This window comes from Talpa occidentalis, unplaced genomic scaffold, assembly GCF_014898055.3.
Source record: "Talpa occidentalis isolate TD23 unplaced genomic scaffold, MPIMG_talOcc4v2.1 talOcc4.6, whole genome shotgun sequence".
In the NCBI taxonomy this organism is placed as follows: Eukaryota; Metazoa; Chordata; class Mammalia; order Eulipotyphla; family Talpidae; genus Talpa; species Talpa occidentalis.
The window spans coordinates 52,902,597-52,923,416 of record NW_023604972.1 but is presented as its reverse complement, the minus strand read 5'-3'; the positions used below and the strand labels follow the sequence as shown (position 1 = coordinate 52,923,416).

Below are 20,820 nucleotides of genomic sequence, written 5' to 3'. Positions count from 1 at the left end.
AAAAAATAGTTAAGACTCTAAGTAGAGATGTTAAAGAATTTGTGTTTGATAATTGATTAATGACATGTGGGTTAGAAGTAATTTCTTTACATGAAGACATTTGTAATATAACAATACCTAAGATCACAAAGCCCTGATTAAAGGACCTCCCTGGTGGCACAAGGGGTTAAGCACCGCACTATGAAGCAATCTGCAGCCTCTGCAGCATGAGTTCAATCCCCAGCCAGCCAGGGAGCAACCCACATGGTGCAGCAGAGCAGACCTCTCCTGTCTTGCCCGCTGCTCCCCTCAGCAGTATATTTCAGTCAATCTGCCTGTTCTGTTCCCCACTCTGTCTCTGGTGAATCTTCACAAACCCTTGCACCTCTTGCCTGTACCCCAGTTCTTGTATGCATAAATAAATAAATCTTTAAAAAAAACAAAGCCCTGATTAAATTAATATTTATCAATGATGATGACAGCACCTGTACAATTACTAAGTAATTACCATCTTCAAATACAAACTTTTTGATTTTTTTTGCTATTTAATTAGATTTGAGCCTCTAGGGATATATTGTTTTTGCAAATGAAAACTACTTTACATATTTATAATTATTTAACTGTATTTTAATATAAAATTAGCAAATTATGATTATATAAATAATCAAAAGGGATAATTTATTCTACTGTAATTGAAGAATAGCAAAAGACATTTGTTTCAAATGAAATAAAGATGAAGAACTGAAACATTATCCTTCCCCCATTTGTTCCTTGCAAATAGTATTGATCATTGTTAGTGAGATGGTTTGATATTGGTACAGCTCATGCTCTTATTGTTGAAATGCTCATATTGTTGAAGTGCTCATATTGATACCCCTTTATGAGCAAGGTGGGCTCATATGGGAGTATTTGAATCATTGGTGGGCTTATGTGAGTATTTGGAGAGGGGGCTCTGTGAGTTTTGGTATAAAAGCTAAAAATTAAGAGCTCTTTGGACAAATAAATTAAAGAAACACAGCCCCATTGGACTACTGGGAGATCATTGGCAATAAGAATGATTAAATATTAAAAATTAATGTGTTACATGTTCCTGTATTTTTGTTTTTCTTGTCAATTTCAAAGTGTCATTTTGAAAGTGTCACATTTTCAAAGTGTCTCAATTAAAATTTCTAGAATTGAGACCCCAGCAAAATTTTTGATAGAAATAAAATGTCTTCTAATTCAACTAATGATTTATTTGGTAAATATATAAATAAATAATGTAAATAATATGTAGAAAATATATTTATTAAAAAGTAATAACAAAAGAAAATACTAATGGCATAGGACTTGTGAAAAAATAGATTTCTGTGTTAACTACAGCCATCATCAAAATGATGAAAAAACGTAAGACTAGAAAAGAATAGACCAGTAAAGAAAGTGATTGCCTTTATTTATTTTTTTTAAAGATTTATTTATTTATTTATACAAGCACTGGGTACAGTCAGAAGTGTGGGAGGGTGAGAGAATTCACCAGAGTCAGAGGGGAGAGCAGAGCAGGCAGACTGACGAAGTACACTGCTGAGGGGAGCAGCGGGTGGCAGGAGAGGTCTGCGCGCCATGTGGGACCCTCACCCAGAGGCCTAGGATCGAACCGGCGCTGCAGAGGTTGCGGGCAGCTTCGCAACCCAGCGCTCAACCACTGCGCCACCTGGGAGGCCCGAGAATGATTGCCTTTAGTTGGCAAGAATGGTTGCTTTTTCCTGGTTATATATTCTGTAATTTCTTTATTTTGTATAATAAACCCATATTACATTAATAAGAAGAAAAATTGATAAAATAAAAATTGGCCCTTATCAAACATTTTGTTTTTTCCTACTATAACAAACCAATTTATATTTTGTTCTTTGTAATTTGAAGTTTTCCCATAATTTTTTAAGTCAGTTCAGAACTGTTTTTATATAATTTTAAAATAGTTTTAAAGATTAAAATTGAGTGTACATTAGCAATGTCATTAAATGAATACAGTTTCTGATTATGTAATTTTTAGCAACTATGCCCCAGGGTCATAAAATTTATCATAATAGCATATCCATGTTGTAAAATTTTCCACACGTAGCTGGTATAGCTTCAGACTGGTTGAGCCTCTACCTATGAGCTTTCATCAAATCTGATTCCTTTCAAAAAACAATTCCTCATGATTACAGAAATATTTCAACAAAATTCAGTAGTTGAATAATACTCTTTTTCTGGAATATTTATTTAGTTTGAACTGAGGTTGTATTATCACCATCAGGTGTTAGCACTATAGTGTACTCACCAACAACTCACCCCTGTTCCACTGCCATAGACCATTGTACCCTCATCCCTTTTTGATTTTTCTCTCCCCCACCTTGGTGTTTTAATTCTATAGTCAACTCTCAAAGGTTGGTTGTTCAACTTACCTTTATCTATTATTCTAGTTGCTGTTTTAATACATTTTGAATAATATTCTTATCACATCCACTTTTCAGATTTTTTCTTATATATCTAAGGAATTTCAACTACATGATCTCTACAGTGAGTTGGGTTGCTCAAATTCTGCTGATTCATTGTATGAATGAAAACATAGTAAAAATAGACATGCCTCAACTTCAAACAGCCATTCATGTATTTGTTGAGCATTATGTATTTGCATTTCCTTCCCTCTCTAGTCTGTTTATCTTTTGTTTATACTTATCCTACTCAATATTACCTCGAGTAAGTATTCATACTTGTACACTCAATACATTTTAATCCTTAAAGAGATTCAAATAAAGACATAGGCATAGAGACATACAGAAAAAGGTGCACTGTTCATTTCTTTTTCTAGCATGTCAAGAATTTTACTTTATGTCTGTAAGAAAGGTGCTGTTTGCTCTTTGTTTACTTAGTTTCCTATCCTTCCAGCAAATGTGTTTGTCAAAATAAAAATTTTACTAATTGTTTTTCTCCATTATTTCAGCCAGCCAAGCCAGAGACTTGTTGTCAAAGATGCTAGTGATCGACCCAGCAAAAAGGATATCAGTGGATGACGCCTTACAGCATCCATACATCAATGTCTGGTACGATCCTGCTGAAGTGGAGGCGGTAAGGAAGTCATAGGCTTATTTTATTTCCTTCCAAAAACAGTCATAGTGCTGAGTATTGAAAAATGAAAGCAAATTGAACCCAAAGAACACACAGAGGAACTTCATCAGAAATTTCTATCACAAAGTTACTACCTTCCCTGTAAAAGTTATTAAATGTACTTCTTTTCCAAGATTTTCTATGAGAATGGCAATTTAGTCCAACAAACTCTCTGTCCACGAAACACTTCCATTTGTTTTTGTAAACTTATTTACATCATCAGAGTGTCTCCTATATGTTTAACTCTCAGCCTTTCCTGATGCAAGCTAACTAGTAGAAATAATAGTAATAGAGGTTAAGTTGTTTTCTTCTGTTTCCTTGATAAAATACTTGCCAGTAGTGGGATTTGGCACTCAGATCATTTTGATTATAGAGCTTTTACCAGTCATTGGTGACTTTGTAAAAACTTGTGTGAACTAGATGAGAAAAATTGAGTTTTCTAATAGGGACATTATTTCTTATAGATTCTAAATTGACTATAAAAGTAAGATATGTATCTGTATTTTAAATCCAGACATACTTTAATAATCTCAGAAGCATAGCTAATTTTCAACCATGTCATACCTATCTTAGCCTTTTTTTTTTTTTATTCCAGTGGGGAACCAGAAATGCACAGGGCACAGGGTTATGGTTGTCCATGTGTTATCTGCAGGCCCCATGCTGGGAATGTCCTCTTATCCTTACTATCAGCCATTTTATCTTCTACTCAAAACACCAAAATCTCCAATTCCTAGAATATCTATATCTACTACCTGTCTTATATCTACTGTCTGTCTTATATCTACTACCTTCACATTAATTTATTTAAATTGACACTTAAGCTTCTATTTGAAATACTCTTTGTTTTCTTGTATCCTTCCCTGTGCCCCAAGATGTTCTTGCTCAAGTGCATCTTTGCCTTCTTTCAGCTTCCTTACTTCTGCTTCATGGTGTGCTCGCATCAGAGCAGCTAGATTCAAGCTAACATGCTTCGTATCCCTAAATTCTTCACTAGAGGAGTCTCACAGTTGGGAGTGAGGATTATTCAAAATTGAATGTTGTACACATGATATTCAACAAGCTACTTTTCATAATGTAACCCAATCCTTAAGAAGTCAAAAAACTTTAGCGAAAACACATTGGAGATAAGCGAGACCCTAGTGTGGAAAGTGAGGTGTAACACTGTCTATGGTAACATTTTTTTAAGATTAGCTCTTTTAAGTTCCTTTAAAATGATGCTGAAATTTCAGTTTGCTTTGAATTAATATTTAGTTTCTTAATTTTATTCTTAATAAAATCCTTAAAATTAAATATTTCTCAGTTTAATTATAATGCTCTTAAAGCTAATATGTGTTCTTATCACTAAAATATAGAGTCTCTTCTAGTTTTTCACCCTTAGGAGACACTTTTATAGATGTTCTGGGGGAATAATGAAATGATGAAGTAACTAAGAGAAACTATGATGTATATGTACATGAAAATTAAGTGTGAGAATTATTTTTGCTGATGATTTTTGAGAAATAGTTTAGGTTATGCTGATAAAAGTTGTGAACATAATTTATTTAAAATGTTGCCCTTGGTTATTTTGATAGTATAAATCATGTGAGATATTTATTTTTCCTTACTTGTAATTTAATGTGTGTAATCTGTCTTTAATAGATTATGGCCTAGAGTTTAACTGAAGTCATAAAGCCTGCATTTGTAATTCAGTTGTAATTATGTTGCCCTTAAAACAGTTGCTTAGAATCTCTAACAACTTATTTTTTTTTTTTTAAGATTTATTTATTTATTTAATTATACAAGCAGTGGGTACAGTCAGAAGCGTGGGAGAGAGAGAGAATTTACCAGAGCCAGAGCGGGAAACAGAACAGGCAGTCTGACAAAGTACACTGCTGAGGGGAGCAGTGACCGCGGCAGGAGAGGTCTGCACGCCATGTGGGACCCTTGCCGGCAGCTGGGGATTGAACCGGTGCTGCAGTGGCTGTGGGCTGCGAAGCTGCTGCGCCACCAGGGAGGCCCTCTAACAACTTATTAATGAATAGTATGAATGGGTTTTTAAATTTATTTTAAATTTTGTAAAAATTTCTTTGAAAGATGGAAACATAAAACTTAGAGTACTTAAATAGCTACCTCTTTTTCTAAACTTCAATATTGTCATGCTGTGGCATGGATGGCAACAGCACAAGACATGTGCATGCTAAGAGAATGATCTGATAGAACCTGGTAGTCCAGGAGAGGAGGTCAGTTACTACACAGGTGGACAAGCAGGTATCTGGCATGAATTGATTATGCAAGGGTGGATATGTTTTACATTGAACATGTTGCAGTGAATAGGCTGGAATCTTGATCTCTACTCTGTGAAATGTATTACAGAGGCCTCATCTAGGATGAGATGGATCCTACAGGTACCAGAAACAGTGATCAGCTATGTTTTTTGTGATACCCTTGGAATTAGTGCTTTTGTTACTGCAGGTGAATAATTATTTGAAGTAAAATGACCTTCACTTTTTCACAGATATATGGTCAAAGCTGTAATTTTTTCTGCCAGGACTGATAATATTACTTTACAATATAACTCCAGTGTGTCTCTATAATCCAAGTAAATAAAAGTATCAAATAATCAGAATTTCCATGATTATAAGTCATCCAGGAGAGGCAAGCTGAAGCAGCTTTTAAGTAAATCATTCACATCATATTAATGAGGAAAGAAAATTCAAAGATGAGAGGAAAGAAAGATAAATTTCACTGGTGGAGAGTAGAGGCAAGTAGAGAGGAATAAAATAGTAACTGTAAGAGAATGGGAAAAGTAGAAAGGAGAGTGGAGAAATATCCTGTGTACTAACCTATTAATAATACTACAAGTATATTATCACGTTTCCAAAAGTGCCAAGGTACCATGATGAACAGTGAAGAATACATGAATGTTGCTGTAACTCTAAGAAATTAAATTACTCAGATAGCCATAAATTGGAAAAATTTTAAAATTGATTATCAAGGTTAAAAGTGACCTATCTGTATAATAGCACTTAAAGATTTTGAAGCCACAATTGCTCAAAATATTATCAAGTTCTTACTCAAATAATGTTTAGAGCAACAAAAGAATATGGCCCAAAGAAAGCACAGTTGGTCACATTTAATGTAAATGTCTTCTAATGAAGTTAAATCGAAAGCTATTCTAGCTCTGGTTCCGTATTCATCAAGACGGCAAGGTTGACATGTTAAAATGCAATTTATTAAATTATAGGCATATTAACCAGTATGAAAGATGGAATGGGTTTAAATTTCTGTTCTACCATTTACTAATTGGTTTTGATCTATTTTTTTTTAGACTTTCTGCAACTCAGTTTTCTTAACCAAGAAAGAAAAACAATCATACTTATTGTGTAGTGTTCACCTGAGAATATAAAGGGTTAACTTACATAAAGTGCTTAGTACAGTGTCTTGGAAGTTAATAGGGATCCTAATAATCCTAATCCTACTAATAATAATTAGTCCTATTATTATTACTTCTATGACTTTTATATGCAAAGCTTTATTACCTTTAGATAAAGACACATTTAGTGAAAAATTTTAGCTAAGAAACTAAAGACACATTTAGTGAAAAATACCAGCTGACTAAGAAACTGCAGAAATATTCCACATCTTTTCTAATAGTCATTGAAAGTGACCTGGTTCCTGCAGAATTTTTAACTATTGGTCCTTTTTTGCTCATGTATATCCACCTCTACCTTGCAACTATAGGAGAATCTAGTGCCATTGTTTGAAACTAAAATAAAGACAAATTATATAATTCATAAATTCTAATTACATCTATCTTCATGAAGTTAGAGGTATTCGGTGGTATTTGAGGGGCTCAATTTAAATATCTTCACTGCTGAGGTATATATACAAACAATGAGAATTAGTTACCTCATTTTTACCAGATTGTTGAGTTTAGAGACCCCGCTCGGCTAGAGGATGATTGTTACCTGCAAGCTTGAGAGTAGGGTTACAGGGCACTCTTTGGGAGCATTTTCTTGAACTGCAAGCTAAGAGAGAGTTGAATCATGATATCTCAGGGCATATAAAAAAGGAACTTAATAAGAATGTGTAGTGGCAGGATTGCCCAGAGCAGGATCTCTATGATTCCAACAGACGGGTGAAGGAGGAGTCCGGGAGCTCTTGGTGGCTTTTTCAGGCTTTTATTGGGTTTACCAGGTATATGGAAGGTAGGGGTGCTGGGGGGCATGGAGGTTGGCAGACCTCCCAGCCCCCAGCAAGTCTTCAACCTTTCTGGGTTCTCTGGTGTTCTCTCGTGGCCTCTGCTTCTCTGCTGGTTCTCGTCCAATCTCTCACTTGTTCCTCTTCTGGTCTTCTGCTTTTATAAGCCAGTCTCAACTCAGCCCATGTGTATCCACCTATGCATGCCCACACCCTATTCCAGGTGTCCACCATCAGGCATGTGTTTAATCTAATGTCGGAGGGCGGAAAAGCCTGACAATTATTTACCCGACAAATGTGAAATATGGTCATTTTTTAATAATACAGTTTGTTTATGTCCAAAACTCCAGAATACCCTGAGAAAGCACCTGAGTACAGAAACCTGGCTAGTGACTTCTTCTGTGGCTGTTCTTTGTAGAAGAGATAGTGGAGATGTGTTCAGTCACGAAACAAAAGATGTCCCAAATCATAGGAAGTAATTATCATAGGGAAATAATTATCATCGGGAAGCCAATATAAATATATGGGATCAGAGGGAGAATTTTTTTTAATTCCTTGATCCATGACAAAAAGAGAACCACTATGCAAGTAGAATATTGAGGGGGCGAGGCTCATGGTTAGTGGTGACCCATCAGGTGTACTGCTATCTTGGAGGCTCTGTTGTTGGCCCAGATACAATCCTAAATTCCTCAAAGTTTCCTCTGGGAATCTAAATAAAGAGGAAGATTGAACCAGTCAGGCAATTGGTATCTAAATTTCTCTTCTCCTAGAGACAAGTCCTGGGTATTTAAGGTACCAAAGGAGAGGTGGCAAGCAACCGTGCTTTCTCCATGACAGTTGTGTTAAAAGATATAGAGGAAAATTATAGAACAAAGACATGAAACATGGGGTGACAGCTGTTATGTGGACTGAGGGGAGAGTCTGGAATAATTTTCTTGGGAATATAAGGAAACATGTCATCCTTAGAGACCAAGGGAAAGTTATGACTCAGCCAGCCAGCTCGAATAAAGCATGATTAGAGATGATAAGCCAGTTCTGATCTTATTTATTATTTTTTACTTCAAGATTAATTTCGAGTTTGGGGCAGGACTGGGCAGGAATTTAAGCTACTATATAGATCCTGAAAAAAACCATCTGGTCTTCAGATTCCCAGTGAGAGTATAATCTGGGAAAGAGAATAACACTTTCATGTATTAGTGCTATAGATAACTTCAAATAAATAGTGAGAAATTGTAAGCCTATACTAGTTAGCAATGTTAGATATTTACTGTTTATTTATAAGGAGGTTATTATAGGCTCTTGAATGATTTACTGATATTATTTGCTATTTCATTACCTTTAGGGATTATGTTATTTTTGCCTGCAGTGAAAGGATTTGTAGGAACAAGTTAACCTGACTCTGTTAAGCTATTTTATCACAAGGTCATCGTGGATTTTATGCACTTTGAGCAGTTACTGTCTGACATTTTAACCATGCTCTTGTCTGCCATTGTAGTTTATTGATCATTACCAAAGGGAACATGAAAGAGATACTTATCCATGCAAGAAATGTTTTATTTTCATTCTTCTAGAGATATGATATGTAGATTTTTTTAAAGATTTATTTATTTATCTATTTATCTATTTATTTATTTATTTATACAAGAACTGGGTACAGCATGGGGGGGTGAGAGAATTCACCAGAGCCAGAGCGGGTAGCAGAGCAGGCAGAAGGATCTAAGTACACTGCTGAGGGGAGCAGCGGGCGGCAGGAGAGGTCTGCGCGCCATGTGGGACCCTCCTCTGGTGGCCGGGGAGCAGCTGGGGATTGAACCAGCACTATAGTGGCTGCGGGAAGCTTCACAACCCAGCGCTCAACCGCTGCACCACCGGGGAGGCCCCAATATGTAGATTTTAATGTCAAGTATGTCTGAAGGTCTGTTCAAGGTAAATCTTTAATGAAAGCTTAGAGATCGTAAGTAGTTTGCACTGCATTTTAGCAAGTATCAATGTTCAAAATATTAGCGCTACAGGTGTGAGCAACTAGATGGACAAAGGACCAAAAGACATGATGAAGAGAGCAGAATAGGCTAGACATGAAATCAGAAAGGATTGGACATAGAATCAGAAGCCTGTAGTCAAAAAGTATAGGCTACAGAGCTTAGTCTGAAAAATCCAGATTGAGAGTTGATGTGGATAGATGAATCAGACAGGGCAGATAGTTAAACCATTTCTTCTTTTTTTTTAAAGATTTATTTATTTATTTTATATGAGGACCTGGGTATAGGCGAGATGTGTGGGAGGGTGAGAGGATTCATCAGAGACAGAGTGGGGAACAGAACAGGCAGGCTGACAAAATACACTGCTGAGGGGAGCAGAGGGCGAGACAGGAGAGGTCTGCCGCGCCATGTGGGACCCTCCTCTGCCAGCTGGGATCGAACCGGTGCTGTCAAGGCTGCGGACAGCTTCACAGCACTGTGCTCAACCACCTGTGCCACCAAGGGAGGCCCAAAACCATTTCAATAGAGATGTTTGATTTAGTCTCAGAGGTCTGGGTAGATGCCACCTTGAGAGCATTTAAACGATGGTAAAGGAGAGGAAGTTTTCAGATTGGCAGTGCAAAACAAGAACAAATACTCTTGAACCCAGAACTTAGCAATGGTTGAAAGATACTATTAACCCTGGAGTGAGGAAATGATTTACTGGAACATAGGGATGGCCTTTCTAGGGGAATTAGTTACAAAGATACAAGAGATACAGCTGCTTCTGAAGAGAGAAATGGGGAGAAATGGCCAAAGCGTCTCTTCTTCACTTTCCTAGTGGAGTCTCATGTTGATTGAGAACAACCCTAAGTCACTAATAGGTGAACCTGGAAAAGCGATCTTTAGGGATCAGCTCCCTGAGACAGAGAAGATCAAGGAAGGGTGAGGGCTGGCTCTGTCCTCTTCATTAATTTTCCATATCTCAGTATCTCCAACTAAATAAAAGTGAAGTGACGAAGCAGTTAGACACATATAATCTGTGATGAGAATTCTTTGGAGGTTGGAAGAGGTGCTCAGGGCCCTTGTTTTGGGTAAAAATAAAGTAAATATTACTTTTAATATCCTTGTGACTTCTTACCAAGAATCACCACCTCTTAGTCTTGGCATAAGACTATTTATTATTAGACTTTTTCTTGAATGTGTGTAGTTCCTTTCTTTTGTGTGTTGGTGTCAGTTTTCAGCTGTTTGTTGTATGGTTGATGAGCCAATGTTGGATAATATGGGCTTGGAGGAAAGAGGGCTGAAGGCATCTGTTTTCCTTTAGGTTGCTTTACTTCTACGTTTCTGCTGCCAGATAGGTAAAACACATTGAAAAGACCGCTTTCATTTTTTTTCCTCACTCACCTTTTCTATTCTTACTTACTCTTTCCTTCTTTTCATGTCTTTTTCTCTTTTTTATTCCACTCCTACTGAGCTTTTCACATAGACTTGGACTTTTTTTTAACAGTTAAGTATTATTTATTTAGTCTGTTAACATTTATTGAACTCAATCTGTGCATCTTAATACTGACCTAAGTGCTGGTGATTCAACAGTGAATTTTTTTTTAAAGTGGTTTTATTTATTTTTTTTTAAAGATTTATTTATTTATACAAGAACCAGGGTACCGGCCAGATGCGCGGGAGGGTAATAGGATCCACCAGAGACAGAGCAGGGAACAGAACAGGCAGACTGACGAAATACACTTCTGAGTGGAGCAGTGGGCGAGACTGGAGAGGTCTGCTGCGCATGTGGGCTGCTCCCTGGCCAGCCGGGATCGAACATGTGCTGCAGAGGCTGCAGATCACTTCATAGTACAATGCTTAACCCCTTGCGCCACTAGGGAGGCCCCCTCAGCAGTGAATTTAAAAGCAAAAATAAGTTCCCTGCTTTCATTTATCTTGGTAAGTTTACACACAGTTAAAAGTGCATGGAATTTTTGTTTTGTTTTGTTTGGGAATTTTATGGCATCATCTTGGACATAAATTCCTCCAAGTACAGGCAATCTATCTCATTTGGTTATTTAATTTGCATTCATTGTGTGCTTTTCTGTATATAAGAGGAATATATAATAACTTCTTCCTCTTAATGTTAATCAGTTATAACTAAATTGCTGATTCATTTTTAATGTCTAACTACATGTGCCTCAATTGCTTTGATTATATTTAATAAATTACAATCAGCTAGCTTTAGTTATGATTTTTAAAAAAAAAAAAAACCTTTTTGGCTTTGAACATGAATCAATGTCCTGATCAGGCTTTAGTAACTAAAATGCATAGATATAATAATTATTGCATAATCAAAGGATCATGTAGTTGGCAAACTATGTAATGGAAAGATCTAACTTACAGTTTAACTATTTACCTATAAATATATTGATTATCTAGGACCTTGAAATAAATTGAAATAGCTGAGAGTTATAGTAGGGAATTATTCTTATTCTCTAATTCTAATTCTCTTGAATATATTTTCATAGTCAAAGCTAATATTATTTGATTATAATATCATATGTTAAGTTGTTCTCTCAAACCAACTTCATCAATGAGTTATTGCTTATATTATCTCTCTTTAAGTCACTAACTATGTCCTTAGCCAATTGTTTTCTACTGAATTCTCTTGAGTCCCTATATGTTCCTAAAACATGGTAAGGAATAGGCTTATAGATATATTTAATTATAAATGTATTTAATGTAGACTGCTATTTCACCACATCCTCGCCAACATTTGTGGTTGGTAATATTTTTGATATGTGCCATTCTTACTGGTGTAAGGTGGAATCTCAATGTGGTTTTGATTTGCATTTCCCTGATTATAAGGAATGTTGAACATTATTTCATATGCCTGTTGGCCATTGAATTTCCTGTTTGGAGAAAAGACTTTTAAGTTCTTCTGCCCATGTTTTGACTGGATTGTTTAGTTTGTTTTTGAGGATGTGGTGAAAAAAGAACTCTCCCATATTGCTGGTGGGAGTGCAAACTGGTCCAACCACTATGGAAAGTTTTCTGGAGGTTCCTCAGTCTACTAAAAATGGAGCTGCCACATGACCCAGCAATTCCACTCCTAGGGCTCTCCCCAAAGGACACAAAAATATTGATTCAAAAGAACACCTGTACCCCTATGTTTATTGCAGCACTATTTACAATAGGTAAAACCTGGAAACAACCCAATGCCCCAAAATAGATGACTGGATCAAGAAGATGTGGTATATATACACAATGGAATACTATTCATCAATCAAAAAAGATAAATCAATGCCATTTGCAGCAATGTGGATGGAACTAGAAGGAATTATGCTCAGTGAAATAAGTCAGAAGGAAAAAGAAAAATATTGAATGGTTTCACTTATAGGAGGAGTATAGGGGAACCAAATAAGACATCCGTGTAAAAAAAATAACAATACAAAACAAAAACAGACAATTATAAATCAGAGACATCCTGCAGGGGAAGAGGAGGGAGGGAGAGAGGAGCACAGGGGACTGCACTGAGCACAGGGGAGGGAGATGCACAGATGCATTGGTGAAGGAAATTCTATGGGGACTATACCTGAGGGGAGGAGCAAATATTATTTAAAAATGAAAAATGATATGAAAAATAAAAAAAAATTTAAAAAGCACAAGGGACTATGGTGTTAGATAACAGGTGCTATTATGGTGGGAGAGCTACAGGGACAACATCTGAGGGGAGAAATCAAATACTGTCCAAAATTTAACAATGATGTAAGAAAATAAAATACACACACACACACACACACACACGTGCCATTAGAATAAAAAAAAACAATTTAAAACATAAATGAAGGGGAAAAATAATAATATATTTTGCTAGACTCAGAAAAAATATAAATTTAGGTATAAGGAATATATAAGCTACAATGAAGATGAGTTTGGTGCATCTAATGTTCAAACAGTTCATTAGTACTTGTCTACTTTTGGGAAATAAAACACTGGATAAAATGTGTATATGCTTGCTTTAAATATTTCATCATCTCTCTATTAACTTAGTGAGTCTGAGTTTAATCCTGTTGTGTTAAGCATGAAGTACTAGAGGAGATGATTTAAACAAGTTGTGAATGAGAATGGTTTCTGTACCAGCCATATTTCTTCCTTTGAGAGGAAAAGAGAGTAAGTCATTAAAATTGACATTTCCCCCATCCAAGTACTAACCAGGCCCGACCCTGCTTAGCTTCTGAGATCAGAAGAGATCCAGTGCGTTCAGGGTGGTATGGCCAACCCAAATGGCCAACCCAAAAGAAGATGACTGGATCAAAAAGATGTGGTGCATATACACAATGGAGTTTGCAGCAACATGGATGGAGCTAGAAGGGATCATGCTCAGCGAAATAAGTCAGAAAGAAAAAGAAAAATACCGGATGGTCTCACTCATAGCAGGAATTTAGAGAACCTAAATAAGGGACCAGGAAAAAGAATAATCAATACAAAGTAAAAATCAAAATCAACAAGCAACTATAAACCAGAGACACACTACAGGGGGGGTGGGGTGGGGGGAGGAGGGAGGGGTGGGGAAAGAAGGACTAGAGACAAAATGGGGGGGTGCAATTGTATGGGGAATATAACCAAAATGAAAATGCATACATTGTGCAAAGATGAAAAAAGATGTAAGAATTATATAAAATAAAATATTTAAATAAAAAAATAAAATTGATATTTCCCTTTGGTGAATAATGTCAGAAGAATAGGGCATGGACTCAAGATGGTTTATGAATAAGTAATCAATTTGAAAAGCAGAAGCTACTGTTTGTGTTTCCTGATTTCCCTAATGGAATACACATAGATGTTCAAAACAGTTAATAGATAACGTTTTTGTTTGTTTTTGTCTTTAGTGTGGTTGAAAAGGAAACCAGTTAGCATATAAAGTTTGTTATATAAAATTTAATAGCAATTCTCATACTTTAGAAGAGAACTTTTAAATATTTAAATAAGTATAACCAGCAAATTTGAGCAATTTTAGGATTTTTTGTAGTATCTGAAAATTTTCATTGGGTAAGAAAATTCTATTTGCAAGATAATAGGAAAACTACTTTTGTTAGTATTTTATAAATTAAAAAATTTCCATTGCTTTTCATTAAAAGAAAAAAGACTATATGGTGATATCTCTGCATATTACCTGGCATTTTCCTAATGAGTTTATCACTATTTTGCTTCTTGATGCTATATATTTCAGTAAATAAAAAAACTCCCTTCTTACTTTTCCTTAGATACTTTGGGTCATTTTTTAAACTTTGGATTTAAGTTTAGAAAACTTACAGAGTTTTTACTTTCATCTTTGCAACAAGATAGATCACTGTATTTGATAAAGCACATAACTGAGTTTTCTCGGCAAAGTCCCTAATTGGAGCTTTTATAAAGAAAATTATTCTCAAAAAGATTTCTAAGATCATTTCTATCATTTTGATAACATCAAACAAAAATTATATGTAAGTTATCTTAAATATCTTCATAAGAAGGAGAAACTACCCAAATTCAGAGGAAAAAGAAAAGAAAAATTGTTAGTGCTTTCATTTCCGCAGTATGTAGTATTTGTAATGAGTGTTATATTTGACAGTCAATTTGAATATTTCTTGAACACAATCACTTGTCTGGTCTACAGTCTAGGTGCAGGTCACTGGTGACATTTTGTTGTCAGGAGTTGGAAAGGCGAAGAGGTTACTGAGTGATGTTGTAATGTAAAATATCATTATGCTCTTCTCCATTCTAAAATTGCCATCATTTAAATTCTGCTTTTCAGACTAAATGTTCCTATGAATTCTTTTAAATATGATTTGTTCTACTCACATGGAGTTAATAAACTGGCTGAATCCCTCTCTCAGCTGTTCTCTCCATCTGTCCTGACACAAGGACTATCTCTTTGAGTCTTTTGATTTTTTATTATTGCAGCATGCATCATGCTGTGAAAAAACTAGTATGACACCCTGGCAGGCCTAATTTGAGAAATAGTTTAGTGCCATCTATTTGTCATGGAAGATCCTTTTAGTGTGGAGTTGAACTCTAAGTAGGCTTGCTATACTCAAAATATATATAAATTTAGAAATAAGTAGGAAGAAACATGAGCTACAATGGATAGGAATTTGATGTAGTCTAATTATGTGTTTAATTATAGAAAGAGCAATTCATATTTTGTGATTCTCATTTGCTCGGGAACGTTAAATCAATGTCACTAATTCCTAATATCTGCCGTTTGTGGAATTCTAAATTTCCATCTGTTCATGCTGATGTATTCTTTCAGAAGCATCATGTGAGCAATTTACTAATTGGCTTCAGAGAAAATATAACTTCCATTACAGTTCACATGCCCAGTGCCTCAGCTGTTAAGTCAAGATATCTTTTCAATAGCGTTGGGATTGTTTTGATGCCATGAACTATGTTGGTGGGAGCCTGTCAAAATGTTTGTTGTGGATGGATTTAGCCACCTGCTTTTAGTGGCCCTTCTCCCTGCATGACTTATAAAAAGAATATGTATTTCACTCAAACACTAATTTATTTGTCTCTAATTTTAGTAAATTGCTCTATTAAAGAAAAATATTCTTCTTGATTTCAAATCAGTGAGACATGTGGAATCCACTGGCTGTATAAGATTCTTGAATCTCAAAGCTGGAATAGTTGAGTTGAACGTAGTTCATTTTTAGGAGATACTGTTTTGCTGACTAGCAACCTCTATCCTCAGGTTTTTCTTTGAGTTATTTATATAGTGGTTATTGTTAATCTCTTGAATAGACAGTGAAGGAAAATTCTTTTAAAAAGTTTGGGAGGTGGTAACAGAAATTATTTTCCTAGAGCATTTCATATTTGGTATTCTCTGAAAGTCTGAGTTATAATGTCCTGTCAGATTCTTTCAAATCTATGATTTCCCCCTGCCACCCCCTCTCCTGCTTGACTTCTTAAGTATGATATCCACCCATTTAACTCAAGGTAGTTGGCATTTGTGAAAGTGTACTTTATTTTTTTAAAATATTTTCATCCTTGAATTAAAGAATCCTTGTAACATCTGTCTAGAATACCACAAATTAGTTTAACCTATAAATTGTGGAAGAAAAAAAATAAAACAAGTAATGCTTTTCCTTTTTTTGAGCTGCTTCTAAGAGATAAACAAGGAAGTCACTGTCGGGACATGTAACATATTCTGTCAATGTCATTCACAAAATTCTATAAGAAGAAGATTAAAGAGAAGAGAAAAGAATAGGGGTAGGTCAGAAGAAAGATGCTCTGTTAGCTTTGTCTTGAGATAAGTAGAGGTCATAAAAATAACTAATCTCTAGGGAAGCACATTTCATAATTTACATTCCTATCTTCCTTGCTTAACTACAGTGTTGCTAAAATAAACTAGATTGTTCCATTTCCACAATTATTTTGTCTTTCATGAAATAATCTTTAATCATTTTAATATAAGTCCAAGGACTGCTCTAAGGCACTCCTACCCATTCTTCTATCATTATGATTGTTTCAGTAGATCCTTTATGATAAAGAAAGTGACACAGCTCTGTAGAAGTAGGGATGTTTTCTGCAAGGTCCATATACTAATTATTATATATAACCTTGTAATTTAAAGGCCATATCAATTCTTATCCTATCAGTGATGTTTAAGTGGTTGACAGCCCTGTTTAAGTTTTTTCTTTATATTTGCAGACTTTAGTGTCCTATATGAATCTTCTAGAAATTCTCATTATAAAGCTTATTACTAATAAATAGTCTACTTTTATTCTCAACACATGACTAACCTTTATTAAACATTTTTGAAATAATTAGAGACACAGAGGAAGGTGCACAAATAGTGCATAGACTCCCCTAAGCCTTTATTTTCCCAATAGTGACATCTTATCCACCTGTACTACAATAGGAAAACAAGGAAGTTGACATTAGTACTGTTGACTAGACTATGGGTCACTTATTCATTTGTTTCAGGTAAACATGAACTCACTTTTGTATGAGTATAGTTCCATGTAATTCTATTGCATGTGTAATATTCTAACCATGGCACAACCCAGATGGTGAAATGAACCATCAAAGCTAACTTAATATTAGAAAAATTAAAAAGTATAATGAAAGAGAAATACATACCATTTATCTTGCCCTTTTGTATTTACCTAATGTTGTTTGGTTTCCTTTTTTTTTTTAGAGATTTATTTTATGCATACAAGTGCTGGGATGTAGGGCAGCAGTGCAGGGAGGGGGATGAGAGGATTCACCAGAGACAGTGTGGAGCAGAACAGGTAGACTGACTGAAATACACTGCTGAGGACAGCAACAGGTGAGACAAGAGAGGTCTGCTGTGCCATGTTAGCTCCCTGGCCAGGGATCAAACTCATGCTGTAGTGGCTGCCAATAGCTTCATAGTACAGAGACTTAACCCCTTGCGCCACCAGGGAGGCCCTATTTGTTTTACTTTTATGTGAGATTTTAAAAGAATGAATTTTTTCCCTGCTAAATAAAAATATTAAACATTATCATAGCAATTGAGATAAGATGAAAACTTGGGGGGGGCATCAAGCAAGATCAAGTCAAGATATCACCCCCTCTATACAAACTCTTCCCTCTAGTAAAAGAGCATACAGGGTCATGAAAAAGCAGAAATTGATCAGTTAGAGTAGACCTATCCATGAAATGGTGTATGTGATTTCTTTTTCTTCTTACTTTCTATGTGAAAGGGAAAAAAATGTGGCAACATCTATTACTCTATTTTACAATTAACATTGCTGATTTCACATACTATTTTCAGAAAAAATATTGTAAGATTTTGCAATAGGGGATGTAAGAATGAGTTACTATGTGGCCTGTCTACTTCACCTTCTGGAGTTTCACTACTTCTTATTGCTTTTGATTTTTTGATAATTTCTATATGTTGTAGAAAATTGATAATAATGTAAAAGATTTACGTTCATAGAAATAAAAGTAATTCATTCTTTTTTTTTAAAGGAGCATGAAATGCACATGGAGAGGGTTCTATTTATTTATTTATTTAATTTATTTTTTAAAGATTTATTTATTCATATAAGCACTGGGTACTGTCAGAAGCGTGGGAGGGTGAGAGAATTCACCAGAGCCAGAGCGGGAAAGAGAACAGTCAGAGTGACGAAACACACTGCTGAGGGGAGCAGCGGGCGGCAGGAGAGGTCTGCGTGCCATGTGGGACCCTCCCCCGGGGGGATCGAACCGGCGCTGCAGAAGCTGCAGGCAGCTTCGCAACCCAGCACTCAACCGCTGCGCCACCGGGGAGGCCCAAAAGTAATTCATTCTAGTGAAATGCCACTGATATTTTTTTCCACTGAACAGTAACCACTTTGCATCCATCTTTGTAAATTTATTTCAGTATTCCTGATAGTCTGTATAAGTGTGCTTTATGGTTCTCCTTTGAATCAGTTACAACTTCTCCCTTCCCCTCCACTGTCACTTCTGTCCTTTTGACCTTTTCTTCATTCTCCCTCTCTCCTGATCTCAGAAATATCATTTTCATGTATTAATATTTGTTAGTTTTTGTAAGTATTTAACTTTGTTTAATAGTCTGCTTGTAAATGTCCAGTATTTGTCTTGGTCATTTTGATTTGCTATATTACACATAATTTTGTACTCCTTCTTCTCTTTTGCTGTAAGTGGCAATAGTTCATCTTATGATTGAACTGATTTCCATAATGTGGATATACCACATCTTCTTGATCCAATCTTCTGTCAATAGACATACTTAAGATTTTAAATCTGTCCAAGCTTGCTACCTAAAAAGTTTTTCTTTGCTCTATCTTTACCAGACTTAATGAGGTTTACATGCATGGCATATGATTAATAGTATAGCCTCCTTTTTGAAGAAATCCCAAAATATAAGCATGTTCATCTTATACAATTCATCTTAACAAATGCTTTTTTGCATCTGTGTGCTATGTTGAGCACTTTCCAGGAGCTAAAGATGCATAATGAGGGAAACATTTTCCTGCCCTTTGGAGTGTACAAGCTAACATCAAACTCCATTATCCTGAGGTTCATTTACCCCTAGAAGTTCCTTGGATAGGCTTCTGAGGGCTTGAAAAACCTCCTGAAATTGGATGGTTGTCATCATCTTTTTACATATTTCTGGGAAAATGGTTCATAGACATTATGGGATTTTTGGAGCTTTACCTCCAAATTATCATTAAAAAAAACCAAATAATACAGTAGAGAAAGGCTTTGGATGAGGGACTATTCAAATATGGATAGTTTATTTCAAATATGGATAATCTACTGTTAGAGTTTTCTATCAGTTATAAACACAAACAAAAAGTCTAAAGTACTTCCTTGAAAAATTCCTTGAGATAATTTTTTTATTTTATTTTATTTTTTATATTTTTTGAATATTTATTTATTTATGCATACAAGAACTGGGGTACAGGCCAGAGGTGTGGGGGGTGAGAAAATTTACCAGAGACATCATGGGGAACAGAACAGGCAGACTGACTGAAATTTGCTGCTAAGGGGAGCAGCGGGCTAGTCTGGAGAGGTCTGCTGCATCATGTGGGTAGCTCCGTGGCCAGGGATCAAACTCAAACTCGTGCTGCGGTGGCAGCAGATAGCTTCATAGGTTGTGTCTTAACTTCTTGCACCACCAGGGAGGGCCAAAATTTTTTCTTTTAATTGTATTGTAGTTTCATTGTTTTACATCTGTGTTTAGCAATCTAGGATTTTTCCCCTCAGGTGTAACACCCATAATCCTCCACCATAGTTCATTGTGCTCTCTCCTCTACTCTGTTCTCAACCCTCATCTTTTCACTTCTCTTCTGTGTACCTCAAATTATGATCAGCTTTCAAGGGTTGATTTTAAAGTTTGTTTTTGTGTGACCCTTTGGTTTTTCTATTTTCACATATTAGTTACACCATCCAGTATGTATCTTTCTCCTTCTGACATATTTTACTGAGCATAATCCTTTTCCGCTCCATCCATTTTGCTAAACAAGGCATGAGTTTATCTTTCTGATAACTGAGTAGTATTCCATTGTGTGTATATACCACCTCTTCTTGATCCACTCATCTGTTTTGGACCACTTATGTTGTATCCATGGCTATTGTAAATAGTGCCACAATGAACATAGCAATGTAAGTTTTCTATCCAAAGTAATTTTTTATTTGTAGCAAAAGATCCTTTTGCCTCTAAGAGTCTTTTTTTTTTTTTTAAGAAAAGGGGTTGTAGAGGAAGTGATTGATAAATATAAAGCAAAGTACATATGCCTTCAGTTATTATTAGTTTTAATATTTACTGAAAATATGAAATAGTTTCTTGTGGTCCTAGGCAGGTTGGAAATGTAATTTCTCCAAGAAATAGAATTAACAGCCTAGCAGCCATTCTCTACTTTGCCAGCAACTCTTTTGTTGTGCTGTGAGGCTTTCAAGGGTTCATTTGGGAGGTTGGCTTAAAGTTTTATTTTTGCACTGTATTGCAATGAATAGCTGATTTCATGAGTATAATAGGTCTAACTTTCTTCACATTTTGCTTCCAGTTTGTTTCGCCTAAGAACTGACTTTGCACTTTTGATTTTTCTTTGCTATTTTTGTCTCAAAGATTTTT

At 35.7% G+C, this 20,820-nt stretch overlaps 1 protein-coding gene across 22 annotated transcripts in view; it reads left to right on the top strand.

The window, feature by feature from the left end:
* MAPK10 (mitogen-activated protein kinase 10) overlaps positions 1-20,820 on the top strand; it is a 438,482-nt gene that overhangs the window by 385,796 nt on the left and 31,866 nt on the right. For all 22 annotated transcript variants that reach the window (XM_054688437.1, XM_054688436.1, XM_054688435.1 and 19 more), the window contains one exon: positions 2,942-3,066. In XM_054688437.1, coding sequence (XP_054544412.1) covers positions 2,942-3,066 — 125 coding nt within the window. The remainder of the gene's footprint in view (positions 1-2,941; positions 3,067-20,820) is intronic.